The 25,978-nt window shown below is 37.0% G+C and overlaps 1 protein-coding gene across 2 annotated transcripts in view; it reads right to left on the bottom strand.

Moving 5' to 3' along the window:
* The window catches only part of ANKRD31 (ankyrin repeat domain 31), a 64,214-nt gene that overhangs the window by 35,955 nt on the left and 2,281 nt on the right, over positions 1-25,978 (bottom strand). Inside the window, exons 3-13 of one of the 2 annotated variants that reach the window (XM_063180114.1) lie at positions 25,428-25,507; positions 22,084-22,130; positions 21,360-21,439; positions 20,308-20,348; positions 16,336-16,998; positions 12,999-13,138; positions 12,441-12,568; positions 9,188-9,367; positions 6,156-6,298; positions 3,649-3,793; positions 2,138-2,196 (exon numbers count right to left, since the gene is read on the bottom strand). In XM_063180114.1, the coding sequence (XP_063036184.1) occupies positions 2,138-2,196; positions 3,649-3,793; positions 6,156-6,298; positions 9,188-9,367; positions 12,441-12,568; positions 12,999-13,138; positions 16,336-16,998; positions 20,308-20,348; positions 21,360-21,439; positions 22,084-22,130; positions 25,428-25,507 (1,706 nt within the window). The remainder of the gene's footprint in view (positions 1-2,137; positions 2,197-3,648; positions 3,794-6,155; positions 6,299-9,187; positions 9,368-12,440; positions 12,569-12,998; positions 13,139-16,335; positions 16,999-20,307; positions 20,349-21,359; positions 21,440-22,083; positions 22,131-25,427; positions 25,508-25,978) is intronic. The other variant, XM_063180115.1, reaches the window with a different exon arrangement.

The following is a 25,978-nucleotide window of genomic DNA, read 5'->3' as shown; positions in this document are numbered from 1 at the left end:
GTATTAGCAGCACTGTGCGGCAAAAGCCAATATGGTGAAAAGCATTTATAAGGTACTGTAATCAGGAAACAGGTTAGTTTCTAACAAAATGGCATAGAGTCTTACATCTCTTGTCTCACCCTTCTATGAGATTGATAATGGAATTAAATCTTTTAAAACTCCTCTCTCAGTTGCCCTGTCTCTGTAGAGCTAGGATTTTCCACTAAACAGTCTGAGAATGTTGTGCACACACTTTGTCTCCAGAAACCATGGATGTGAGATAACACAAATCAGTGATCTCCGTCCTTTTACAAAGAAATTGCTGAGTGCTGCCCTTTTACTCTGCAAATGAATTTTCACTGTACCATTGCTGAATTACATTCCTGTCGCAATACCACCTGACAGCTCAGTTGCTCTACAACATTAAGTGGGAGGCAACAATTATGAACAGATACAGCAATAGTCTGGCCCATTTCTTTAGGTCCATCATGAGGAAAATATGCTTTCTTTAAAGCTCCTTGGATTGTACAGGGAACTATACTTGAGGTCCATATGACATGAGATAGTATTTCTGAATAGTTTTACTCTTCGTTGTAGCCTCTGTGATAAGAATAACCTTTTTTGATCTTGTTGTTTAATTTTTTAAATTTTCTGCCTTCAGAGAAAAGTTCCTAAGATCTTTATTGCTGTGTTTTCCACCTGACTTGTTTTTCTGCTTTGTTCATGTTTAGCAAAATTTCCTTTGATGCTCCAGTATTATCATGTTGAGGTACACTTGCATTTGATTCTATCTCCAAACCAGGCGATATCATTAACTTCATTTTCTGATAAATTCCTTTATTATATACTAAAAGAAAACTGTGCTGCTATGAAATTAACTGATTTCCTCTGTGCTGCTTTTTTGAAGTATCAAGAATTTGAGGACCGAAGAAACGTGTATAATAATGAAAAACTTCATGGGCAAAACAAAACAATAAATATTACTGAAGTGCTTTAAACTCGTATTTATTTTTGAAAATTGAATGAATTTGAATTAATGCCTTTAAAACTGCCTTGCTTTTGTGGCCATAAACCAGAGCTCTAGTTTCATATTTCTGACAAGGCTGTCTGCAATTATTCCAGGAAATTACAAAGAAGGGTAAATAAAACATCAAAACCTCACAGAATTAACTCATGGTAAGCTCAAAACCCATCTGGTCCAAAGGACAGTGACTATCTAGCATTATCCTTCTGATTACTTTATAATGGAGAGAGAACCAGAACATACATTTCAACATCTGACACAACTACTGAAATTATCAGTTACAAATCTATAGCAACAGGTTTACATAATTAAATGTCTACAGCACCATCTTTATCAATCATTTAATGTTTTAATGCATAATCTAAGACTATACACCATGGATGCTGCTCCACCAGAACATTTCAAAGGATGCGTAGACTGTACAACTGTGAGTAACAAGGACAGTTATCATCACCACATAAAACTTCAAAAGCTCCGAAAGATGTATCTATGCACTCTACATCCTACATTTCAGATATTATCTGTTATCATTGTTGAAAGGAAGAAAACAGAGAGAGAAAATGCAGCTCTTAATGCTAAAAGCTGTTGCACTATATGCGAACACCGACCCAAGTGACTGATCACAGTCTTGTCTTCACATGAAGCACCAGCTCCCTCATCCTGCTGAGACCTCACAGCATAATTGTGCAACCCCTACGCAAGACAGTGTATTCCCAACCCTTTTCTCTCAAAACCCAGGACAACTTACTCTACACCAAGGCAGGACATAATTATCCTACTGCTACAAGCCAGGAAAAAAATGGCAGTTTCAGTAAGGTTTCTGCAAGTACGAACAGGCACTGATGTACCACACTTCCTGTAATTAGCTCTGCAGCACTTGAAAAAACGGCAAGAACCACCTTCCATGAGATGCTGCCTGTTTTGTATCATCATGAGGCTCTACCTTACCCCAAGTACTAGTAAGGATGAACCTAACATTGACTGTCACTCTCAGTCCCTGCTGGACATATCTAGTACATTGTGTGCTGGAATTGAAACATACTTCAGAAACAGTCATCTGCTTTAGTTTACCGAAGACTGTCAGCAAACTCCTAACAATTTATAATCAAATCAGATTTCTTCGTAAAGATATACCTGGTGCTGATTTGTATCTTCTATACACTGAGCATTTAACATCTTTGAATCATCTCCACCTGAAATGAAAATGAAAGACAGAAAGAAATCAAAACTGAAGAGATCGTAATTTACTTTATACTTTACATATACACTGTCTTATGTCTACAGCATTGCATGTAACATTATTTACAATATTTAGCTTTCAAGAAAAATTATCAGGCCCATACGGGTTTTATTGGAATCTAAAACATATCAAGATATAAAATATTTATCAAATTTTGGAGTCTAATCTTTGTTGCAAATAGCATCTTGTTCAAATGTTTCAAATTTTCTTGATGGTTAGTGTCCTGAGCAATTCTTTTTGAAACTTAGCATAACCCCTGGCTCCTCTCTGTAAGACTTCAAGTGCACTTCAGGAGACCCAAAGAATCTCAGAGTAGAAGGCTGAGAGCCCTCACTAGCACCCCACCTATCTAATCTTCATGTCACCTGACAGCTTCTCAGGGGCAAGCCTGATACCATCCCAGTCTCTCTTCAAGTCTAGTTTTGAGCTCTATCAATGAGCCCTGCTAACTTATGAGCAAAGACCCTCTTCCTTCTCTGTGAAAGGTGAATGCCATCTGACACCAGAAGGCCTGGGGATATCCAGACCGTCCCGTTACTGAAAAACCCACAATTGTGGCAGTGACATTAGCTACAGAGTCATGCATTAACAGATGGGGTTTGTCTGCTTCCAATGTCCCTGCTCACAACTGAAAAAAGTGAGGAAAAAATTGCCTGTCTGAAGTCTCTTGATTATCCTGGACTACATGTTAAAGCCATCCATGTGGAAAAGCAGTAATGGATAATAGGCTGAGGGATTGGGACTCTTTTTGACTTACACATAATACAGCCCACACAGTCCCATGGGTGTCCATCAAGGCTTATGTTGTACCTGCTTCTGATCAAACAGTCTCCTCGAAAATTTCTTCACAATTTCACAAGTTCCCAAGAATGTACAAGACCCAACTCCCTCCTTAGCCAATCACTAGCTCTAATCCAATGTTTTCCTTACAACTTCACTAGCTGTTACCTACAGTAATATTTCCCTGTGCCCAGCCCAATCAGTAATTAAGGCTTGGCAACCCCTATGTTTTAGATCTAATAGTAGTTTCTCATTTTTTCTCTTATGGATCTTTCAAAATTCAGACTTTGTGCCATTTTAAAACCTAATTTTATCTCTATCTCTAAACCATATCTCATCCATCAGCAAGTCAAGCAATGCTGCATCTTCAATTTAGATAGATAACTATTGTGTTCCACATCCTCATTTCAACTTTAAAGGTAACTCCCGCCCAAGAAAGAGCTGGACACTTACACTTTGTCAATGTACAGCAACTGTGGAGGGTAAGGAGTGCTCACTGTTAACACAAGACATCAGACAATGAAGGCCATTGAGGTATTAGCAGAAATTAAGGAAATATAATCCAACAGATGTTCTAAATTTCTCCATTTAGCAGTAATGCTATGTCAGAGTAATTCTTTCCTACCTGCTACTGAGTATCTTCTGGATTTTGCCACATAACTTTCAAGAAGTTTCACCATAGATGGGTCAGAAGCTTCCTCTAATGCACACTTTCCCATCTGATTCTTTAATAAGGGATCAGCTCCATACCAAAGTAATAAGTTTGCCACCTAGAAAAATAAGTTTTTCAGATAATTTTTTTTCTGATAGTATTTTTCAGAATCCTTATACAGGCTTCTCTCTCTCATACTTGACAACACAAGCAACTAAAATCAAATCTCTCTTTCTTTTAGTTCATACACACCAAGCATTCCCCTAGGTGCATCATTATCCTATAGCTCTATTATTTTTATGAATTATTCCAGTTATTTTTACAATTGTTCCATTGTACCTGATGCCATTAAAACAAGGTCTCTCAAAATACAGGGAAGGATTCATCCTCCCATAGCTCTTAATTGGCAGAAAATAACAGGTGATTTTAGGGATTGAGTCAGCTTATCCAGCAATGGTATCTACTTTAGGAGAAAGTAAACTGTGCTGTAGATGTGTCTATTGTGACTCCTGTGACTGCAAAGGAAGTTTTGACAGCTATTTCTGACATGCAATATCTGCTCAAACGAAACATATTGAGATGGTCTTGCTAACAACATTATGATTTTTGTACAAATACAAAGCCTGAATCTATTGTTACTCAAGAAATTACCACTAGCAAAATCTTCCATCAACCTTTGCAAAATACTTTTTTAAGACATGGGAAATTTACAGTCTGATTATTTCATTTCTATGGGTAACTGCAATCTTATTTCAGCATTAATGTGATTTTACTTGTACCTCTGTATTTATTTCTTGAGCATCGGTTATCATTTCAGATTGAATTTGACTCACATCCCTCACCTCCGTGTTCAAGTCCCTCATTACTTCTAACCAGAGTGCTAATGAGAAAATTAGAAGAAGTTTTCCTAACTCATACATTCTCCTAACAAGAGAGGAAAATAAAAAGGGTTCGGCTGGCAGCAAAAGCCCTTTTTGGTTTCACAAGTTGTCCCAAGTCTTTACATTTTTTCAACCAGTAGCACTGAGAACTCTTCTTCCATAACAGGATCATTGAGAGCATCACCACTTGGGTGCTCTCCCCTTTAACTTGACCACAAAAGAAAATCTTTTCTATGCTTACCATTTTTTCTGAAATAAATAGATTTTGCAGTACAGTACAGAAAATTATAAAATAGTCAAAAGCTGTGTTTCCAATCTACAATAATAAATTCACACAGAGAAGGTAGCTTTGAAAAATACAGTTACAAATATCATGTTACTGTAAGTCATATTACTGAATCACTATCACTATTTTGCTGCTAGTCAAAAAAAAAACATAATAGAATGTGACAGACCACTACAATAAGACAATTTTACTGCTACTGAGTAAACAGAGCACCACCATGTAGTACCATTCTTTCTGGATATACAGCTTGCATAACTTCAACTCAGCTCTGGGCTGAATGATCTTGGTGTGCCTCAAGTGACGCAGTTGAGATCAGTGTTCTTCCAGCATCATTCAAGTTGCTGGCCCATCTCTCTACCTGCAGAGATGCAGAGCCCTTTCTCCACAGCCACGGGTATCTTAGGTGACAGTCACAAAACTCAGAAAAATTTCATGAACCTGGGACAGTCTGTGATGCACAACCTGCAATTTATTCTTGGGGCTCTCAAGTCTCAGAAAAAAATATTAACCAGAAGTCCACCTTTCCCCTTTGCTCCAGACAGACTTTTCCAGGAGAAACAAAGTAAGTCTCATCTCAGTTGTGAAAAAGACCAAATGTTCAGGAACAAAACTCCCCAAAAAACCCTTTAAAATCTGGAAATGAGGAATAATTAGGCAGCATAAAGCAGGTCTATAGAAAAAAACTGCCAGCAGATAAAAGGGACACACAGAACTCCTACACAAATTTGGGCTACCCTAGGAACATGCACAGTCAGGTGGAGGTGACCACCACCAGACTGAAAGAGTATCTGGAATTCAGACACAGGGTTATGAAAACATTGCATTTGGCACGAAATTTTACCATTAAATCAAACTGACTATTCAGTTAGTGTTCGGTTTAAGACCCTACAAAATATAATCCTCCATGTTCTGTGTTAACACGTGGGTGTGCATGGCTGTGATGACCTGCCATATATCCATGACTCCTATTCTTAATCATTAAAAAAATGTCATTAATAGTCCAGAAGACTGCTCAAATCAGAAGTTACTCTGCAGGGTGACTACAAAATCAGTGAATGAAGTAGTATTAAGCAGTAGCAATCTCCTCATCAGTAGTATAACCATTGTATGAAACAGTTAGAAAAAATTTCTCCTTTTGGACAAATCTTAAGCATAGAGCAGTTTGAATAGAAACCAGGCAGAGAGGACTTGCAAGCTCCTGAATTTACCTATAATCTAAAAAGACCAGCCATGTACAAAAACATGTGACCTTCCAGACACAACAACAGAAACTTCTCTTCCTAAATCACACTTTGTGTTCAATTCAGATATACCTCATAATGGCCTTCCTTAACTGCATCTTCCAAGGGTGTTATTTGTTCCTTTTGCATAGCATTAACATCAGCTCCTGCTTTCAAAAGCAGATTTGCTATCTCATAAAAGCCTTCCACACTTGCTATATGTAGCGCAGTCAAGCCTACAAAAAAAAAATGTATATCACATTCGATTGAAAAAAATTCTAGAAATTTATGTCACTTTTAGGTTCTCTCTGATGAAGACTTCACAGAGTATACTGAAATGGTAAAAACTGATGCATTCCAGTAAGATGTGTGAAGAAATGTTTATTAGACTGTCACAAGGATTGGGAGATCTCATGGTTTCGCCAAAATTTGTACCTACTGAGGAAGTAGATGCTGCAGTAACAACAGTAGGTTTAGATTTGATAGTTCTGTTATGAAAGGAGAGAATAGAAATTATTAATCCCATATTTTAGTAACTTCACCTGGAATAAAACATATATGCTATTTTAAGGACAAGGCAATTTTTCACTGCACTCTTTTATTTACATGGCTATGCTGAAAAGGGTAAGTAAGAAACAAGTGACAAAATAAAGACATTAAGCATTACTACCAAACAAAAATGTTTGTAATGCCATCCAAGAATTGTTCGAGTGTTCAAATAAATGAAAAATCCCTAGTAAAATTGCATATTCATGCCCAGATATATGGAAAAAACCCAAGATATCACATGAATTCCACTCTATGAAGGAGCAGTTTAGGAAAAATATGGAATGCAAGTCTTTGAACTGGATTTTGCATAACCATGCATCAGGTCCCTAAACATGCAGGTGAGAGACATAAGAGAAACACACAGAGGATTTTCCACTTGCTAACTTCCAGCTCTGAAAGTAACACGCCCTCCAGAAGATCGCTTTGATGGATAGTCTTGATCTTCAACAATTTTCCATTATTAGAAGTTTGTTAGGGCCTAATTCACATACTAAATATGTGTATTAATAAAGGTTAGTAAGATTGTTTAAGTCCCATTAAGGAAAATTATCTTAATTTCACTAGAGGGAAACTTTCGAGGCTCTTTCACACACAACCCAACCCTGAATATTGTATATTCCTAGTAACCAGGTCTGTTATGTAATCTATTAAAGAGATAATAAAAATTTGCATTTAGGGGAATGCACTAATTTCACTTTCAATAAAAAGTATACTCTACCTGATCCAGTAACAAGACCTGGAAAAACTGAAATTGCCACACATTCAATTAATAATCACTAGAGGTTAGCAACGTGAGTCTGCAAGGACACTGTGCATGCTCCAAATCAAGAAGAAACACAAGTTTTAGTGTAACTGCTTCTCAGATCCCTCAGGACACTGTGAGTCAAGACTGAAACTTAGAGTACAAGACAGTATCTTTAATATGTTGGCCATATCCTACATGCTGATGTCCAGGGAAAAAAAAAAAGAGAAAAAAACCCCCAAAACAAAACAAATAACAGAAGATCCCAAAAACTCAGTAAGGTACTGAAGCAGAGTACCATAGCATAGGAATAAGGAAAGAATACTAGGCTAAGATATGGATAATCATTGGGGGGAAGCTTTAAGAAGAACAGACAGAAGCAGTATATAATATTCAGAACAATGACGCAAAGAAACCAAGATGAAGGTGCGTGCCAAAATGACACAAGTCTGTTAAGTCTTTCTGATTTCACCTGCCTCACCGAAAATAAAAGAAGCAGGGCCAGGTCAACCTCTTATCTCTTCAAGGAGTACAACTAAAAGATATCTTGTGCAGCTCTGCTCCTTTTGCACCACAAGAACCAGCAGCCAGAATCTGGGGGATGAATAGATGGTGGCCTAGCAAAATACATAAAGGCAGAAAAAGCAAGCAGCTGTGACCCCAAAATCTAGAACCATTGCACTTTAGTACACTTGCCTACTGTGGCCACAGCTGAACCCACACTATCAGCACTTCTCAGCTGTCAACACAGGGTCTGAACCCTACCAACAAAATATTTTCTCCTCTGCCTCCAGCACACATTAGTACATATTACAAGTCACTCTGTTAGCTCAAGTGTCTCTGCTGTAGAAGTCTGAGATTTGCTGCTGACCCAATCTATCTCTCAATATATTCCAGAAGACAGAGAATTTCAACCTTAATTCTGGTCCATTATATGCCTGCATTATACAATGACTGCAGAATATACAATTATACTATGACTGCAGAATGCGGTTTTTTTCTTTCCCACAGGACAGTTGTGAAATCCTAGCTTCTAGCACAATATGGAAAGACTGTAAGAATGAAGTTTTCTAGCAGTAGAGCCAGCTGTCTGAAACATTTTTTTTGTTATGGAAATTTTTCAGAGACTAATGGATGAGACAGGGAAATGCAGATTAAGAAGAGTCTAATATTTGAAACAACCAAGTAATAATTAAGGCATAGTGAAGTCTTTGACACAAAGTAACACCCACAAAACTGGATAAGGCCAATTGCTTTAATAAAAACATTAACAGCTGGTTGCTCTTCATCAAGATTTTTTCCCTGCCCAAAACAAAGAAAAAATGGAAAACACCAAGTAATCACAACTTTAAAAATTCAAAGCTGTGCTCAACTTCTCTCAAGATATAAAGGGTGAAATCAAAAAGTTCCTGGAAAAATTTAACAGGAAAAATTATATCTTGACATCTCAAGTTGGCCCCTGAAATGGACAAAAAACGCCCCCCAACTTTAAAACCTATGAAAGTGATTATTTAGTGAACTGTATTTAATGACTGTTTTGTGATAAGTATGCATGGAATCATTGAACTAAGGCACGTAAACCTAATTGCATCACTTTGTAACTTTTTCAAGTGCTTAACTTCTCCCTCACAATTTTTTTTCTTGTATACTTTTATAACTAGATCTACATCTTTTCCCATGAACAAGTACTAAGTTAAACCAATAAAAATTTAATAATCAGTCAACCAGTTACAAATTTAGTCTTTTCCACAACACAAACTCATAATATATGCTTTTATTAGTTATAGGCAGGTATTTGTACTGAAAATAGTATTTTAGTACAATTGCAACTTACCAGCATAATCCTGAGCATTTACATTTCCACCAGCTTTTATTATCCTACGTACGAGGTTTATGTCTTGGTGAGTAACAGCTCTATGTAGTAAGTTCTCACCATACACATTCTTCCTGTGGATTGTGGAAAGTGAAAGGGGGCGAGCTGTATTTAGGGAATTCCTAACAAGGGCTTCTCGTTCTGAAAAATAATGTAAAAGATCTGTTGCACAGAGAACTATCTTTTCTCTCTTATCTTGGCTTCACTTTATATCAAAATTAGTAAATAAGCTTCTTGAAGAAACAAATGTTCAATCAATCTAGTAAAAAGGAAAATCTCAAAATAATCACAAATTTAATAATAATGCCATTTAATAAAAGATGTCATAGTGAATTTCATAACAAAACTCCAACTGAAATTAAACACACAGAAATAAGAGTATGTAGAAATGTTTTAACTTCAGATTTTTTCGTTTCTAATGACATTTTTGCAAGGTGCATTGCTTCCCAATGGATAATAAAATCACTATTTTGCATTCAAATCGTAATAAGGTGACCATTTCAATAACTAGTAAGTTATTAAGTAATTTAACTTATCTTAAAAGTAAAATTTATGCACCATTCTTTTTTACTCTTCTATCTTTTAAAGTCTCTGCTTCATGAGAAAGTATGTACACTAGGATTGATATTAGCTCCCTCAGGTTATCTTTTCTCATTACTTCACAACCAGCTCAGTCATTTCTGCATTGAATGAAAGGTGAATATGAGGTCTAAACGTAAAAAGTAAAATTTAGAAGAGACTGCTTTTAATGTTTAGTTTAGTATTTAACAAAACAAACACTATCTCCCATTATGCAGTCATCACACTTTTCAGCTTGGCTTAAATTATTTCCAATACACAGATCAGCTGCTCTGTACTTCACCAGCACTGCTATTCCAATATGTAGGGAAGAGTATCCTGGCTACCGCCTCTGATGAAAAACAAGGAGGGAAGAAAGAAAGGAAGAAAGACCAGGAGAATCATTTGAAGAACAAACATAGTGCAGGCCTAGGCCATTAATTCATCTACTCATAAAAACTCCTAGGACTATACACATTGCTCCTCTCCACAATCTGTATCAGGTGTGCCTCACAGGACCTAAAACTCCACCCAGGTGCCAGTGATGCTTTAAAGAACCTAGAAATGAAAAAAAACCCACACTTTCAAGGCAATATTAGTATAGGAGATAATATAAAGGCTGGTCCTTATTGGAGGCCTCCAGAGGCAGACATGAAAAATCCACATCCCCACATGGGGTAAATACAGTTTTATAAGTTTAGCAAATTAACATAACTGACAAAAATCCTCAATTAGAGACATAAGTGGTGAGGTAATTCCTGCCCAGTTCAACTCTTTTCTGAATCCTCCCACCTAGACAGGAACTAAATTTTGTTTATGAAAATGTGTCTCAAAGAACTGGTTTCAACCTTGGCTCCCAGGAAGAACCAAGATAGGACAGGGGCCTTAGACCCCGAGCCTGGAACCTTTGGAATGTATTTTGTCTTTCTGCCTATCATGCTAGGGAAAAGGTAGGGAAAAATAGTAGGACAGACTAACTACAAATACAATAATGGGCAACAATGCTACATATATATGTGTAAAGAATATAGAGAATACATAAAAGCAAAAAAGGCAAAATTCAATATATATATATATCTCACCAGAAATAGACCTTAAAACCCATAGTTCTTCTAGAGATGTAGCTCACACAGCTTGATGTTTGTGCACTGTGATACACTGTGAGCTTGGACTGATTCAAAACATTCTTAAACTCTTGACTCTGAGTAGATTTTTAGAATTTAATAGATAGGGGTTTCCCTCAGCTGAGAACACAGTCCCTCTCTGCAGTCCAGCCTTGTAAGACGTCAATTGTTTAAGACAAGCAGTCACTAGTCAAAGCTGGTCTAAACCAGCCAAGCTGCTCAGGAGGGATTAAACTGTGCAGACATAAACAGAATCATGTGCAGTTTTATGTTACACTTTACCTCATTAAAATCTTCCTTGAAGGGATCTATATCCCACTACATCCACTTGCCTTCCCTAGAGCTTTCCATGCGCCTGACCTTGTGCAAAACAAGTGACACATGCAGACCCAAACCAAAACTTATTGTGGGGCAGTTTTTAGAGTGAATTACCAAACCAAGATGACTCATGGGCTCTTAAAAAGTCTGATGTGAAAGGGAGGTAAGCTTGCTGAATTGGTTTACCATGAAGCTACCTCTATAGACAGTGCAATTCTTTCTGTAGAAACCATGTTAAAGAATCAGTAACTTGTTTATTGAGTGGAAAATAGCAAGTCAATTTGAAATAGATGAGTTAGTCATTCAACTTTAAATCTCATCAAAATGGTGCTTCCACTGTGAATAATTAAAATCCTGCAACAGAGAATTAAATCCTGTTAACTGGAAGTGGACTTCTTCATGTTTTTTAAGATCTATAACATAGCTGTTGCAACTCAAATACTTACAAATTTTGTGTGTTTAAATGATTGTATGTAAGTGGGAAAACCCAATTTGAGTGGACTTAAAACAAAACAAAAAAAAAGCAAAAAATCCAACAGGTAAGACTTAATCTTAAAGGTGCTGGAGTGAAGACTTGAGTGAGGAAATTCTTTATGCTCCCATAAAATTCCTCTGCAAGGCCAAGAACTTCTCCGCATGTACTTTCAAAGGATGAAAATCAGCAATCTGTCTCTCTAACAAAGAATATTCCAAATAAAAATACTTCAAAAGAGAAAAGAGAGTGCTCTGTGGTAGTAAAGGCCCTCTAATCCTGTAGACAGGGTAACAACCGCAGGCATTCAGAATAGAATAAACCATTTTGTATAGGTAAATTCTTGGGGATGGCACTGCTCTGACTATGATTTTGCACACAACACTACATGGCAGAAGGATAAACAAATGGAGCTCAGGATCTACATTTTCACTCTGCACAAATACAATTCTCTTCTTTTCAGTACATACTGTATTTTTTTTCAAATAAAACACTAATAAAAATTGAATTCTGAAAAGCATCTCATGATTCTTATGCAAACAAGTTAATCTGCTAAGTTGCTAATATAAGGGTTTACAGAATAAGGGAAATTATCAATAACTTTAATTATTAAAATGAATGTTTACACCATATTTTTTAAATAAAACCATGCCACAATATATTGGAAAAATTATTAACTATATTTGATTCAATATAGTTGCTTAAATAATAATCTGTATTATAAAAACATAGAGTATCTTACTCCGTTTGTTGTCAATTCTCTTGCTCCTTCTCCTCTGATTAGCTTCTGCATACTCGTTCAGAATTATTTCTTGCCATATGATGGCTTCTAGATCCTGATTGTCTTCAGAAGGAGATTTCTGAATTTTACTGACAAGAGATTTGCTTAGTATCAACAAAAATATTCTTTATATAAATCAATGTCTAAAGTAGAGCTAAGAATATGAATACATTTGATTTCAAAAGGAACTCTGTAATAGCAGGCTAACTTAGGTAGTACTGAATAAGGAGTAAATCAGGAGAGAAACTAACTCCCAGATCTTTAAATAAAGAGTAAAAATCTTTCTCTTTGATCATTTGCAGTCATTAAATTGACAAATGAGTAGTCCACATGCATTGTATCTATTACATTAATATATATAAAATAATATAAGAATGATTATGCATAAATTTCTCATACCTAAAATGCTTAGCTTCGTTTCTTTTTATATTGCCACTCTGAACCATTCTTGCTGTTTCTTCCAGAATTTGGTGACGAGAGGAAACAATCTCTGTACTTTCCTGAGGAGGTCTCACTTACCTTGATGCTGTTTGGGCTGTTTCCACACATGCTGCAGGCTCCACTGAATATGAATGTCCCTCACCAGTTTGTTTTTCACTAAAGGTGGCATCCAAGCAATCTGACATTACTTCTTTCTCTCTCTGCTGACCATCCACAGGCTGTGACAAAAAAAAAGAAATATTAGAAGCAACTGGGAGACATGAAGTTAAAACAAAGGCCATATATAAAAGAGCTCCAAGAACACTCTTTTTTAAATTGTATGCCCACAGAGAACTGAGGGATTGCTTCAGTGAATAACTGGAATTCTACAGGTATGAAAGACAGAGGCTGCCACAGAAGAGGCAATCCTGAAGTAGTACGCCATGCAATGTGTTCCTGGCAGAATTAACCAAGAGAATTAGGGTACTCAAGAGTCACAACTTCAAATATAAATCTGGGCTGGATGACAGCAAACAAAAATTGTTCTATCTGAAAGTTATTTGACTGGACATTTGAAATGACAACAGATTAATTTCAGTGTCCAATGGACATGAGCTCCCATCCTAAAAAATAAGATGATGTTTGAGATGTCTTAAGATAGCCCATACTGTCTCACTGCTGCAGAAGCCGAAAAAACTTACACAAAGTAAGATCCCTGTTTTGCCTGAAGTTCAGTAACTCCCAGCTGAGCAGCTATTTCTAAAGATATACCAGTGAGCTACAGCCACTACAGTTGAGATTCACTTCACTTACCTTCAGCCTTCTAAAAGCCAGGCATGTAGATGACACTAGGCATCCTCATTACCCCACCGCTTGTAAAGAGGAAGAGCTACTCCAAGATGATAGCTCTTCCTCATCCCAAGTTGTGCAAAGGAGAATCTAAATGATTCATATATACCAGAGACTTAACTCCAATCCCACCCTAGAGACAGGTCACTGCATGGCAGTTAATTGGAGTTGCTTGAGTTCATTCACTGTTTTAGCTATATGAGTGGGACATGCTGTCATGCATCATTCAAGCTCCTGAAACCTGTGTTTAATTAGTTTATTACATACTTGAGTAATGCTGAAAGCTTTCAGGACACACCCTCAGCACACACGCACAGAAATTCTTTCACAATGATGTGGGAGAACTGGTTAGTCCTTTTTTGCAATACAAACACAAATGGAGAATGCACTGATTTAATTTTTTTAACTGTCATATTTAGCAGAGACATTACTAAACAGGGGAACTGTCCTCTCAGAAGTGGTCCCTCTGAGTCAAGAGATAATGCATGTTAACATGGGATGTGGGGTCGTTTAGCCTGAGGAAAAGGATTCTCAGCAGCACCTTTAATGCTCCCTACAACTACCTGAAAAGACTTTGTAGTGAGGTGAGGGCTGGTCTCTTCTTCCCAGTAAAAAGCAATAAGACAAGGGGAAGTGGCCTGTACTTGTGCCAAAGAAGGCTTAGATTGAATATGAGGAAAACTTTTTCCACTGGAAGTGTGGCCAGGCACTGGAACAGGCTGACTAGGGAAGTGGTGGAATCACCATCCCTGGAAATGTTCAAAAGACAGGTGGATGTTGCATGTGGGGACATGGCTTACTGGTAAACACAGTGATCCATGGTTGGATAATTGGACTTGATGATCCCAAAGGTCTTTCCTATCATAAACGGTTGTATGGCAGCTGCAAAAAGTCAAATATATTATTTTAGAAAACTATCATAGTTGTACTTTCCATGGATCCACATCTGCGACTGGGAGCAGGGTTAGAGAAGGAGAAGAAAATATTTCAAAGGAAAAAAAACTGCACACTTGCTTTATAAGAGACCATATACTAAAATATCCGGCATGTCCAGCATCCTGATTGCATCTACAAGTCAGTACAGACTCTCCTCTTTTCGATACTTGTTTCAACACAAAAATACTCCAAAGAAAGAAGGGTGAGAAAAAAACCATGGTGAACAGCATACTGTTACAATTCAACTGTTACTAACAAATTAACTGTTTCTTTTTGCTTAGTAATTTGCCCCTTACCTTCTGCCTTTAAGAATACCAGATAAAGGCACAAAGAAAAGATAAGGCTGATTGCTGTTTGACAAGAGGGTTGAGATCTCCATTTCCACAAAACTCTGCCTCTCAATTTTAACTGCAATTTTGAGTAAATCTATATAATAATCTTCACACAGCTGTGCTGCAAATTTCAGAAATAAATACATCACTGAAAGAGTTTTGTAAAGTGCTATGGTTCTGAGACAATTGACCCACAGACCTTTCAGCACCTTGAAATTAGCCATCTTTGTGGCACATTTAATGTGCCACATTTACTTGCTGATATATTCTGTTAATACTACTAGGAAAAGACAGAATTAACTCATAGTTTTTGGATGCTTTATGCCATTGTGGGTTGTATAGCTACCTTAAATAGCCAGCTTTACATGCCTGATCATTGATTAGCAGCTCCAGATAATTCGAATACAATACAGAGCATAGAATCACGCTGCAGGTTTACAAGAGATGCTTAATATAGTTTGTAGTGTAAATCTATGTCTCCTATCTGTCCTTCTCTTTCCCTGACAATAATCTAAACAGGAAGAAACTATGGCTTTCCTTTCATGCTCCTCTCCATATTTTTGCATTGGAGTTACTGAGCAGAAATGACATGTTACAGAACACCTTTACAGCACAAGAATCAACAGGAAGGATCATAAGCTCTATCTGTACATACTGGTTTGTTCAGGGAAAGACAGGAACATAAACACATACCTCAGTTTTTTCAGTATGTCTTGCATAGGCAGAACTAAATACAAAAAAACCATTTCGAAATACATGTGTAAAAAATCCCCACAGAATAATCTTTCTAGTCTATAGGAAAGACATAGCTGTGATCTATTTTGTAATACTTGCAAAGCATTTGCATTTACAGCAGTGAGAACTGTGACAAAAGAAAACAGCACACTATTGCCTGTATCATAAACAGAACAGGATGCAGTAGGAACCTGGAGATGGAATTGGCTGGTATATACTAGTATGCTACAATGCATAACAGAATGGTGTTTTGGAGAGAACATGAGACACAGAATATGTACAGGCGGTCTAGGAGTTTCTGAAAAACCCAGGCTGATTCTAGGTTTCCACATCAATCAATAAACTAACTTCACTAGGATTTCCCATCCCAGCAAGCTTAGCTATTTTCATAACATGAATACATCCAAACAGGAAATAGAGTACCGGACTTTTAAAACAAAAACAACTGAAATTACTTAAACATGCAAATTACTGATGCTAGTTTATTCTTTACTAAGATTCCCATTTTCAATTAATTTGGCTGCTTCATATAATATTTTATGATTAACATAAAATTTCAAATATGAATTAAATTGTGGTTATACTTGCTCATTTGCTGTGCTCTGCAAATTAGATCCTGTGAAGGCATTTACTTCTTCCACCTGAATTGCAGCAAGTTGAGGCTCCATCACATTTGTTATTTGAGTACAGTCATCATCTACCTGCAAAACACTGGTATCTGAATTTAGCTGCTCTTCCTTGGTGTTGAGCTGTCTCTCATTTGGCACCAGAGGAATGGCAGGTTGTACCATTGATCCTGACAAGGCATTCAGAGGCACCACAAGCTCTACTGGCAGGACATCATTGCTCTCAGCTGCTGATGGATCGACGGAACAGGCATGACCCTGACACTCTAGCTTGTCAGGCAATGGGTTTTTAACTTTAAGACTCTCAGAATCACTAGGGTACCTCAACAAATCACTGATGTCAACTTCACTAGTCTCTATATTCAGTTCAGCGAATACATCCATGAAAATCTTCCCTAGGGATGACAGTGAAAGATCTGTATTATTATTAAGGGAATGCTCTTTTACTGTGTTATCTGTGTCAATAATGGTCATGCAGGTGCTGTGGCAATAATCTAAAACACGTGGCATTGTATCTTCTGGTGTCTGCTCCTCTTGAACTGTTATTCTGTCTTCCACAGGAGCATGAAGATAGAGGCTTATTTCTGGACAGCAATCTTCATTACTTAATTTTGGTGATATCTAAAAATTAAATTTAAAAGTTTACAAAAAAGAATAGAGCAACTCTTACTAAAAAGCATTTAACTAAAATTCACTTTACAAGTCATCTCTCTTTCTTTATACATGTGTATATTTTATTATGAACTTTTGCAAAACCTGGAAGACTCAAAGCCTACCTTCATATAATATACTAACAAGAGTTAGACTGAGAGCTCAGTTTCAAAAGAAGTTTCAGCTTCAGCACTTGACTTCTATAGCAGTGAAAATCCAGGGCAGATGAGACTATATCTGTTTTAGTCAAAGATATTATGTCATTACCAATGGCAACAGCAAACAACCTGAAGGTGTTATAAGGCTTTAAAAGAAAGTCACCCAAAATTTCTGTCACACAGAAATAATGAGAGCAAACATATATTCACAATAACTTTGTGATTACATGTTTATGTGGATCCAATACAGATATGGAGGATTTGTGTCTCACAAAGTTCAGTTCAAAACTTTAGGATTTTGAGAAGTGTGTATGGTGTGGTTTCCACACTGAGTACAGAGCACAAAATCATAACTGTTCTTGGAAAATTTGTACTGCTGGCTTTTTTAAATCATTTTCAGCTACATTCAACAGAAGCACCCATTCTTACACGAAGAAATTGCTTTTCTAATTTTTCCCCATCCTTGTCCTAAATGCTCCGCAGAGAAAAATATATGATGCCTCCAGAGACCTAAATCATATCTTTTCTATATAACATTTCTATATAATAGTGTTTGTACTTAGTAATACTGGATCTAAGAAAATCTCTTTCAATGCATTTTTGGAGTCTTGCTGCCAGCAAGTGGCAATACCAGGCAATGCAAGAAACCTTTAACCACTGGTGACATGATTTAGATAAAGCTCACACATAACAAAGCAGTAAGGGCAGAAATCTGACTGCATACATCCAGGTTCAGTTCGCAAGCTAGTATAAATCCTTGTTTCTTTCTTGAAAAATTATTACCCTGCCAGCTGTTTCCTATCTTTTACATGTGCATCAAATTGTTTCTAAGTACTGATTACTTCTTACTTTGCTTTATTGAATTACATTTTATTTTTTACACCACTTCTCTAATTCATCCAGACTTTAGTGATAACTTCCTTTACTTGAAGAAGTATGGTATAAGCAGCATGTACATGTATTACAAATTTCCCAAGAAAAAGGCTCAATGCATCTGTCGAAGAGTGGGTGAAATTTTGCAAGATTCTAAAACCCCCAAAATCAACTGAAATTCAACCCTTAAATGTGACATGTTCACAAAACTCCAGACACAGAAGTCCAGGTGGGGTCCCACAACAGCAGAGTAGAGAGTCCACCAGGATTCCAGTCTTTCTCTGACAGAGCTATTTTCCTGTCAGCTAGTCCCCAACTGTACTGGTGCCTGAGGTTATTTCTCCCCAGATGCAGAACTTCTTGCATTTCCCCTTGACAAATTTATGAGATTCCTCTCCTCCCAGTTTTCCTATCTCTTCAGGTCCCTATGAATGACAACACAACTGTCTGTTCTATCAGTCATTTCTTCCAGCACCATTTCTGAACTTGCTGAGGATACTGTGTGTTCCACTTTCCAGGCCACTAATGAAGACACTGAGCAGTATTGGCCCCACTATAGACAGACCAATCACAATAGAAATCAGTGCTGCTACATCATCAAAACCAAGAAAACTCAGCAAGACTAATTGTGACGTGTCAGAACTCTATGCACAAATGGTAATTTACAGATTTTGTATTTTCAGGGACACAAAAAACCAAACTATTCAGTGACTCATTGCTGGTTGTCAAGGGGTCTGTTCCAACCTTGCTTCAAATCAATACATGGAAGCCTGTGATTGTCATTGGTTCATCTCACTAAAGATCCTTCTGCAGGACTCAGACCTTGCTTAGGGCCAACATCAGCCAATATCAAAACGTAAAATCCACTGTAGTGATTATTTCCAGTCTTCTTACTCCAGGGTCCTAAAATATCTTCTCTGGAGATACTCCCAATGCATTCAATCTGCCTATTCTCCAGAGGTTATTAATAACAGGCAATCTCTGTTTCAAGGCATTTAGAGTTTGTTCTATGGGACTAACCTTGTACAATAAGAATGTTTCATTTAATAAAATTATAGTTTTATATTAATAGTTGTATATTTCCAGAAAAGAATACCCTTAGAGATTTCATTTTTCCCCCTTTGTTCTGAGATGGAATATGTCACCCTGTCATCACTCATATTTGCTGGAAGACATGAGCAATAGGGACAGCAAAAAAGAACAGCACTTTACTCTGATAAGGACAGAAGAATAGAGCAGCACAGTCTTGGAGAACTAGATTAAGGATGTAACTTAGGCAAACAGAAGCCATAAAAAACGCAAACAGGATGTTAGCTCAGCTCTGCAAGTGTGATGAAGCAGAAGTTAAGTAAAACAATAATACTGTGCTTACTCAAAAGTAGGGGTCAAGGAACAGGCACCTAAAAAGGACATTGAAAACACCCAAAGAAGATGCCAAAGAACCACACAAAGACTTCTGATAAGGGGTGCAACTATGTAGATGAAGTAATAGATGTACATCAAGTAAGGGGGGATACTAATGAATGCGGGATTGGTATGTATGACAATGCCTGTCCACCCGATGCTCAGGGCTCTCAATGGAGTGAAGGATCCTCCAAGGATCCTGCTGCAGCAAAGAATGACTGCTCTCAAATACTCACAACTGTGTTAAAAAGTTACTATCTGGCCAATTTTTGTATCAATACCGGTCTCAAATCTGCCTTTGGTGAATTCTGCTAAGAACTGCTTTTCCCCTGACATAAACATCAAAAAGGACCCTTCAAAAATGCCAAGTAAAACTGATTAATATAGAACCCTAACTTTTTATTTGTAGGTACAAATCAATGGGACTAGATGACACAGTCATAACGATAGGACATCTCCATTAAGCAGAGTCTTTCACAGCAGGAACTCTGCTAACTACCTATTTCTGACCACAAGTAAGACTCTCCCAAACAAAAAGACTGCTACAGATAACCTCTTCATCCTCAGAGATCATCCAAATGCACTGTCTGTCTCATAGCTTTCATTGGTGGAGAACATTTTAAGCTACTAAGTGCCTTTATTACTTTAGCTTAAGTAACAGCCTTTATAGACTCTGTCTCACGATGATGTCCTTCCCACCTCACTTTCACTGCCATGCTTCTACCCTTATGTACTGCAAGCTCAGCAACTACAGCTCTTACCAAAAAAACAGAAAATAAAGCTTAGCTTTAAAGTTGTTTTCAATGTGCTCAGTGTCAGTGTAAATAGCTACATGCTTGCTTACCTTTTCTTCTGAATCCTTTTGAAATCCACTCAATTTGATATCTAAATTTAGGAGAACAGAAAAATATTTCAGTTTTACTTTCCCCTTCTGAAAGTTCTTATCATCTCTTTTAAAAATGGCATAATTTCCTAATTGAGGCTTAAGTTTCAAACCTTAAAAATTACTATAGTCATGTTCCCCTAATGGGAACTAACAATAAAATCTTTGGTTAGGCTCTGTTAGTCACCAAATAATATGCCAGAGCTATTTTGTCACATTTCTTCACTGTAATTTAGAGTCCTGTGTTTCCACAGACTATCAGCAGATGGAACTGTTGCCCATTTCACATGACAAGACCTAGCCTCTGTCCTCTCTAATCACAGTGCAGTTAGACAATACTGTTAAAACAATCCAATACCTTACTGCCCCTGGACAGCAATGATCCCAAACCCCCTGATCTCATCACCTTGTTTCAACATTCATGTGACTCCGTGGCAATTTCCTAATCAGAAATAAAGTGAATGTTTTTCTGTTGGATTACCAAAAATAAACTCAAGTGGAAGACAGCAAAACAGATGGGTTAGTTCTGCACTTTTGGAAACACTGAGGAATGGAAGGGCAACTTAAGTAGCAGTAGACGCCATATGGACCAGAGGAACAGTAGCATTTTTGTTTATCTTTTCTCACAGATGCCTTTGATTCCTGAGTATGTTAGAAAGAAGCAAGCAGGAACCCTCCATGACCTTTTTACCTTACACATCTTTAAGGTATTTAAGCATCATGTGGACTGTAACCCTTCTCAGAAAACTCCACAGCAATGAAATAACTTTAAATTTGATACATACTACTGGCTTGAGAATACAGTTATTTCTTCCAACAATCCTAACACAATACTTACAAAAACAGAACTTGCAGTCCATGACTATAAAAACTGAACAATTGTTGTAAAAAACAAGTATAGTCAGATTCTGCATAAACTTAAAAGGATACTCACCTTGAGCTTATAAAATTATTTTCTCAAATTATTTTGCCTCAGCTGGAGCAACTCCTAGCTTTGTACAAATACAACATACCTACAGAATCATTTTGCTGTTCCTCTGCTGCAGAATTTAATGAAAAATGAGGCACAGGTGGTGAATGGTTTATCCAATCCCTAGGATTAAATAATACAATAAAAAATTCTTAAAGAATTGCAATCTGCTCATTTTAGGAACATTTTTACAGTACTTTGAATTGTCTGCTATCTGTGGAAACAGCTGCAGTTGTTTTAGAGGTCCTTTCTTTGCAAGGACATGCAATAAATAAGACTTCTGGATTTCCTATGTGGAGCTAGCAATGTTTGCACATTTGTTCTCTAAGTGAAAAAACTGGCCTTCTCTATTCTTTATTACTTCCTTCTATATTTCTGTTATAAATCTACGTGCTGCTGAAAACTTTCCATAGTTTCCAGGAACAAAAAGCCTAATATTATTTATTACAAGTTTTTATTCATTTAATGGTTTTCCCCAAGTTCTTTTACTCTTGTTGGTTATGTTCTTAAACCATTTAATGTAGGACCATCAACAAAAATAAATCCAAGTACCATTTGGTCCACACTGGACACTGAACTACTGGCAACATAAATACAGATCCTTCACGAAGCAAATAAGAAAACTGTTTTTCAACAGTTTTCAAACAGTATTGCCACTGTTTCTCAATAGAACACTGGGAATAAAATAACATACAAATGCAAGTATAACAGGATTATTTAATTACAGTATGCCTGACTGGAATTCCTATGTGATGTACTATACTCACTTCAGTAGGGATTGAGACTGCTCAGATGTGTATGCCTCTTGAAGTACCTGAAAGAAGAAAAAACATAACTAGTTAGTAAGTACTTCACTGTTTATTTTCTCAGTTTCATTGCATGCTTATCTTCTTCCTTCTGTAACTTAGTTGGGAAATGGAATTCTTAGATCCAATTATTACATACATTGCTACTAAGAAACAAAAGCATTCCACTTAAACATTTTTTTTACTTGTACTATTTGACAAAAATGTTGAAAAATAAATCAAGACTATAGAATAAAACATTCACCCACAAGGAAAACAAATTGTTGCAACAAAGATACAATTGCTCCAAACTTAAGATGTTTTATACACCAAAAGACCAAAACACAAGGTTTTAATTTCAACTCACAGTTTCAATCTTTCTTTGATAACTTTTTTTCATTAAATGAGACAGTGTGCTGCTCCAAAGACTGTGATGTTTAGTTTACTGCTCTCAATATCCCTATAAATTCCATATTTAGGGAACTTCAAGACTTGCATATCAGCCAATTCTGAGTGGCAGGGCTGCCACAAACCAACACAGGAAAGAGCAGGTGGGTAAGGAGAGCACTGATGTCACAGTAGGAGCCAAATTCCAACTCCTTATTACAAAGACCTCGGATCTCTTTTTCATACCTTGGCCAATAATGCAGAGATCTCCCCCAGCACGGAAAAAGAAGCCTTTATAGAAAGTCTAAGGCAAACTAGGAATGATTAAGATAGTCAGGTGAACTGCAGAATGGTTCTCACACCATTTAGCTAAGACTGAGTATTACTAGTGGACTATGCACACAGTGGCTGCAATTTTAAAATGAATCATTGACTTACAGTGGACATTAACAGCACTAGACAACTCTAAGAACACCTTGGAGAGGACACTATGTGACAATTTCTCTGGCTTACACTAGGTACTAGCCACACAGCAAAAACAAACACCTTAACAATTGCTTTAAGAGCAGGACACAGGACTGCTAAAAGGCTCCCTGGAACAGAACAGATTCTTTAGTTTGCACAACAATCATTGACTGATGTAATTGCAAAACATGGCAATGAGACAGTTCGCAGAAAGTTATTTATTTGCTTACACAGACCCTTCAGGCGAGTCAGCCTGAATACTTATACAGAACATTACCCAGAGATCAAACAAGGTCAGGACAACACCAGAGCAGCTACTAAACCTCTCTAACTGGCTAACATTGCTCAGAGAGGTGCTTTAAAACATCAGCAAACTACCACTACAACTCGGATAAAGACGCTGTTTTGTCTGCTAAAAAGTTAGGTTCTAAGCGAAATCAGTGTATTGGTCACTGGTTGAGAGATCTTCTCAAACCATATACATTACACAAACTGTATTTCTGGCCACTGACTGAATGCTGGGATCAGTATTTCATCCTGCCCTCATTTTTAGTGAAGAAATTCCTGCAAAATCTCAGTATTTTTTCTCACTTGAGCACTTATTTATATATGAGGGGACTCTGGATGTTTTCCAAAAAAAGACTAATGCTTAAAAGCTGTTAGGTGTTACCTAACAACTTCTGGTGTCCTTCACCAAACAGTTTAAGAAAAAAAAATTATAAAAAAAGGGGAAAGCACAAACTTAAAACTATTACATCCGTCTGAACAAGCTGTAGAATACCACGTTAACAGATAATGAAAATTATTTGTTGAAAAGAATCCGGATCCTACAAAATCTGTATATATGTCTACTGCATCTCTGGTAGATGAAAATTCTTAAGTAAAATTTTTACTTTATGGAATCAAAGACAGGACTGCATACCATAAGTCTCCAACAACCCATCTGAAGTACAAAGAAAGCTAAGACTCTCTGGAACAACTGGAACAGACAATACTTTTCCTAAAAACATTCACAGCCATTTACTCTGCCTGAGCCTCATATCAAATCACATGCTGTGATCATATATGCTGTATTCATACATGATAATTTCTGAGGACATACCAGAAGGAAAGCTTCTATAATAGCACGTTCCATGTTGGCTCTAGAAGTGGTTGAAGAGCCACATTGGTGCTATGTACAATGTGGGTATCAAAGACCACAGGCCAAGACCACTCCTTACAGTATTTGGTAAAAACTTGAAATTTTAAACTATCTCCAAACTGTGCATGACCAAGCTGCCGGTGTCTTGCTATAAGGGTTTCACCAAAACAAAACATACTAAGAATTGCCCACACTATTTGGTGAAAAATACTAGGTTTCTTTGCTTTCCTGACTTTTTCTTTAGTAGACTAGGCATTTGTCCTTGGACTTGGGAATGGCTAATCTGGTGAGAACCAGGAAGCCAAAGGCCAGGGTTAAGAAGCAGCTTATGAGATCATCTCCCAGAGGGGAAAGGGAAAGAGCAAAAGTGCACTACTATCATTCCCTTCATCCTTAGAAAATCACAATAAACTTCAATCAAGACAACCCTCAGACACTCAAGGAGCAAAATAAAGTTATGGAGAAAAATTTCGGAAATAACAGCATCTTTTGGATTTTGTTCACTGTTTCTCACACTGTCAGTTGAGACAAATTTATTTTCAATTCTAGAATGCGCTGTAAAACATTCACTTCAGCAAAAAGCATGTCTTTTTTCAATGTACCTTTTGTCATCTAGGAAGCAGTCTAGCTCTTTTTAGAAAACTCTCTTTTACCAGAATAAGGATACACAGACTGTAGGCTTTGGACTGGTGAATCCAGCTAAAGACAGTGTAACAGTCACAGTTAAAAGCAGAGAACCTGTTTGTCTCTAATTGTTTCATGACCCTGCCATATGTAGGTGGAAAGCTAATTGCTCAACTGAATGGAAGTTTATGGGCAAGCTACCAACCATGGTAAATACATTAAAAGGTAGGCTAATTAGCAGATTAGGGAATGCAGAATTATCCATAGAATAAATTAATTACCCCGTCATCATACAAGCAGACAATTTATTCTGCATTTTGGATTGTTATCTCTTTCCTTTGGAAAGAAGCAATTGATCAATCATTGGACCACAGCTAATTTAATATTGAGTAACCCAGGGCGTATTCTGGCACAGTCAACCCAGATGATTACCCTTCAGCTCCTGAAAGGGACATATTAAAAAGTCTGTGCTCCACAACTTCTTCATCTTCGTCCTAGGCTTGTTCCCCAAATTTAAAGGGTTATAATCTCATGAAATATCAGAGAAGACACTTTGATACATTCCTGCAGACTCTGTGCTGTGTAGGTGACAAGATGAAGTTCAGTTCAGCTGTAAACCACCAGATCTCCTCAAGGGGATCCCCAGCTGGTTTATCAATAATTAATCATTAAATATGCTTAGAGAAGACATTACCATTGGTGGACTTACTGGGTTTGTCTGTTCTGCCTTATGATAATATGTGTGGTCACCAAATTTCTGTATAAAACAGATTTCTGGAGAAAAAGTTCCTAGGGAAAAAAAAATCCTTAGAAATTCTTAGTAATTAAAATTTTTATTGTTTTAATTTCTGTGTAACATTCCATAACTTTTTACATAACTCAGTAACTGAGCTACATGCATCAAAACTTCTGATATGTAATGGATTTGACTGGCTACGTAGTCTATCACACTAGATTTTGAATCTACATGAATGAAATAGAAATTAATAAAACAAGCCAGCAGTGGAAATTTATATCACTTAGTGTTCCACAACCATGCCTGATTTTTCATTGGAGATTACATTTTTCCTATTATTTTTTAAACTAATAACTGCAATTTTGGTAACCTGCCTGATCCATATGACTAAAATATACTCCTAGATGGCATCATTTCTTTAATGACCATACAAATGAAGACCTTCTCTCAAAAAAAGTTTAAAAAGAGAGAAACCTTAAATTTGGATCCTATGCTTGAAAACTAAGATGTTGCTACTGACACTA

This window comes from Melospiza melodia, chromosome Z (assembly GCF_035770615.1).
Source record: "Melospiza melodia melodia isolate bMelMel2 chromosome Z, bMelMel2.pri, whole genome shotgun sequence".
Classification (NCBI taxonomy): domain Eukaryota; kingdom Metazoa; phylum Chordata; class Aves; order Passeriformes; family Passerellidae; genus Melospiza; species Melospiza melodia.
Note: the sequence above shows the minus strand (reverse complement) of the source record. Positions and strands in the feature narration are given on the sequence as shown.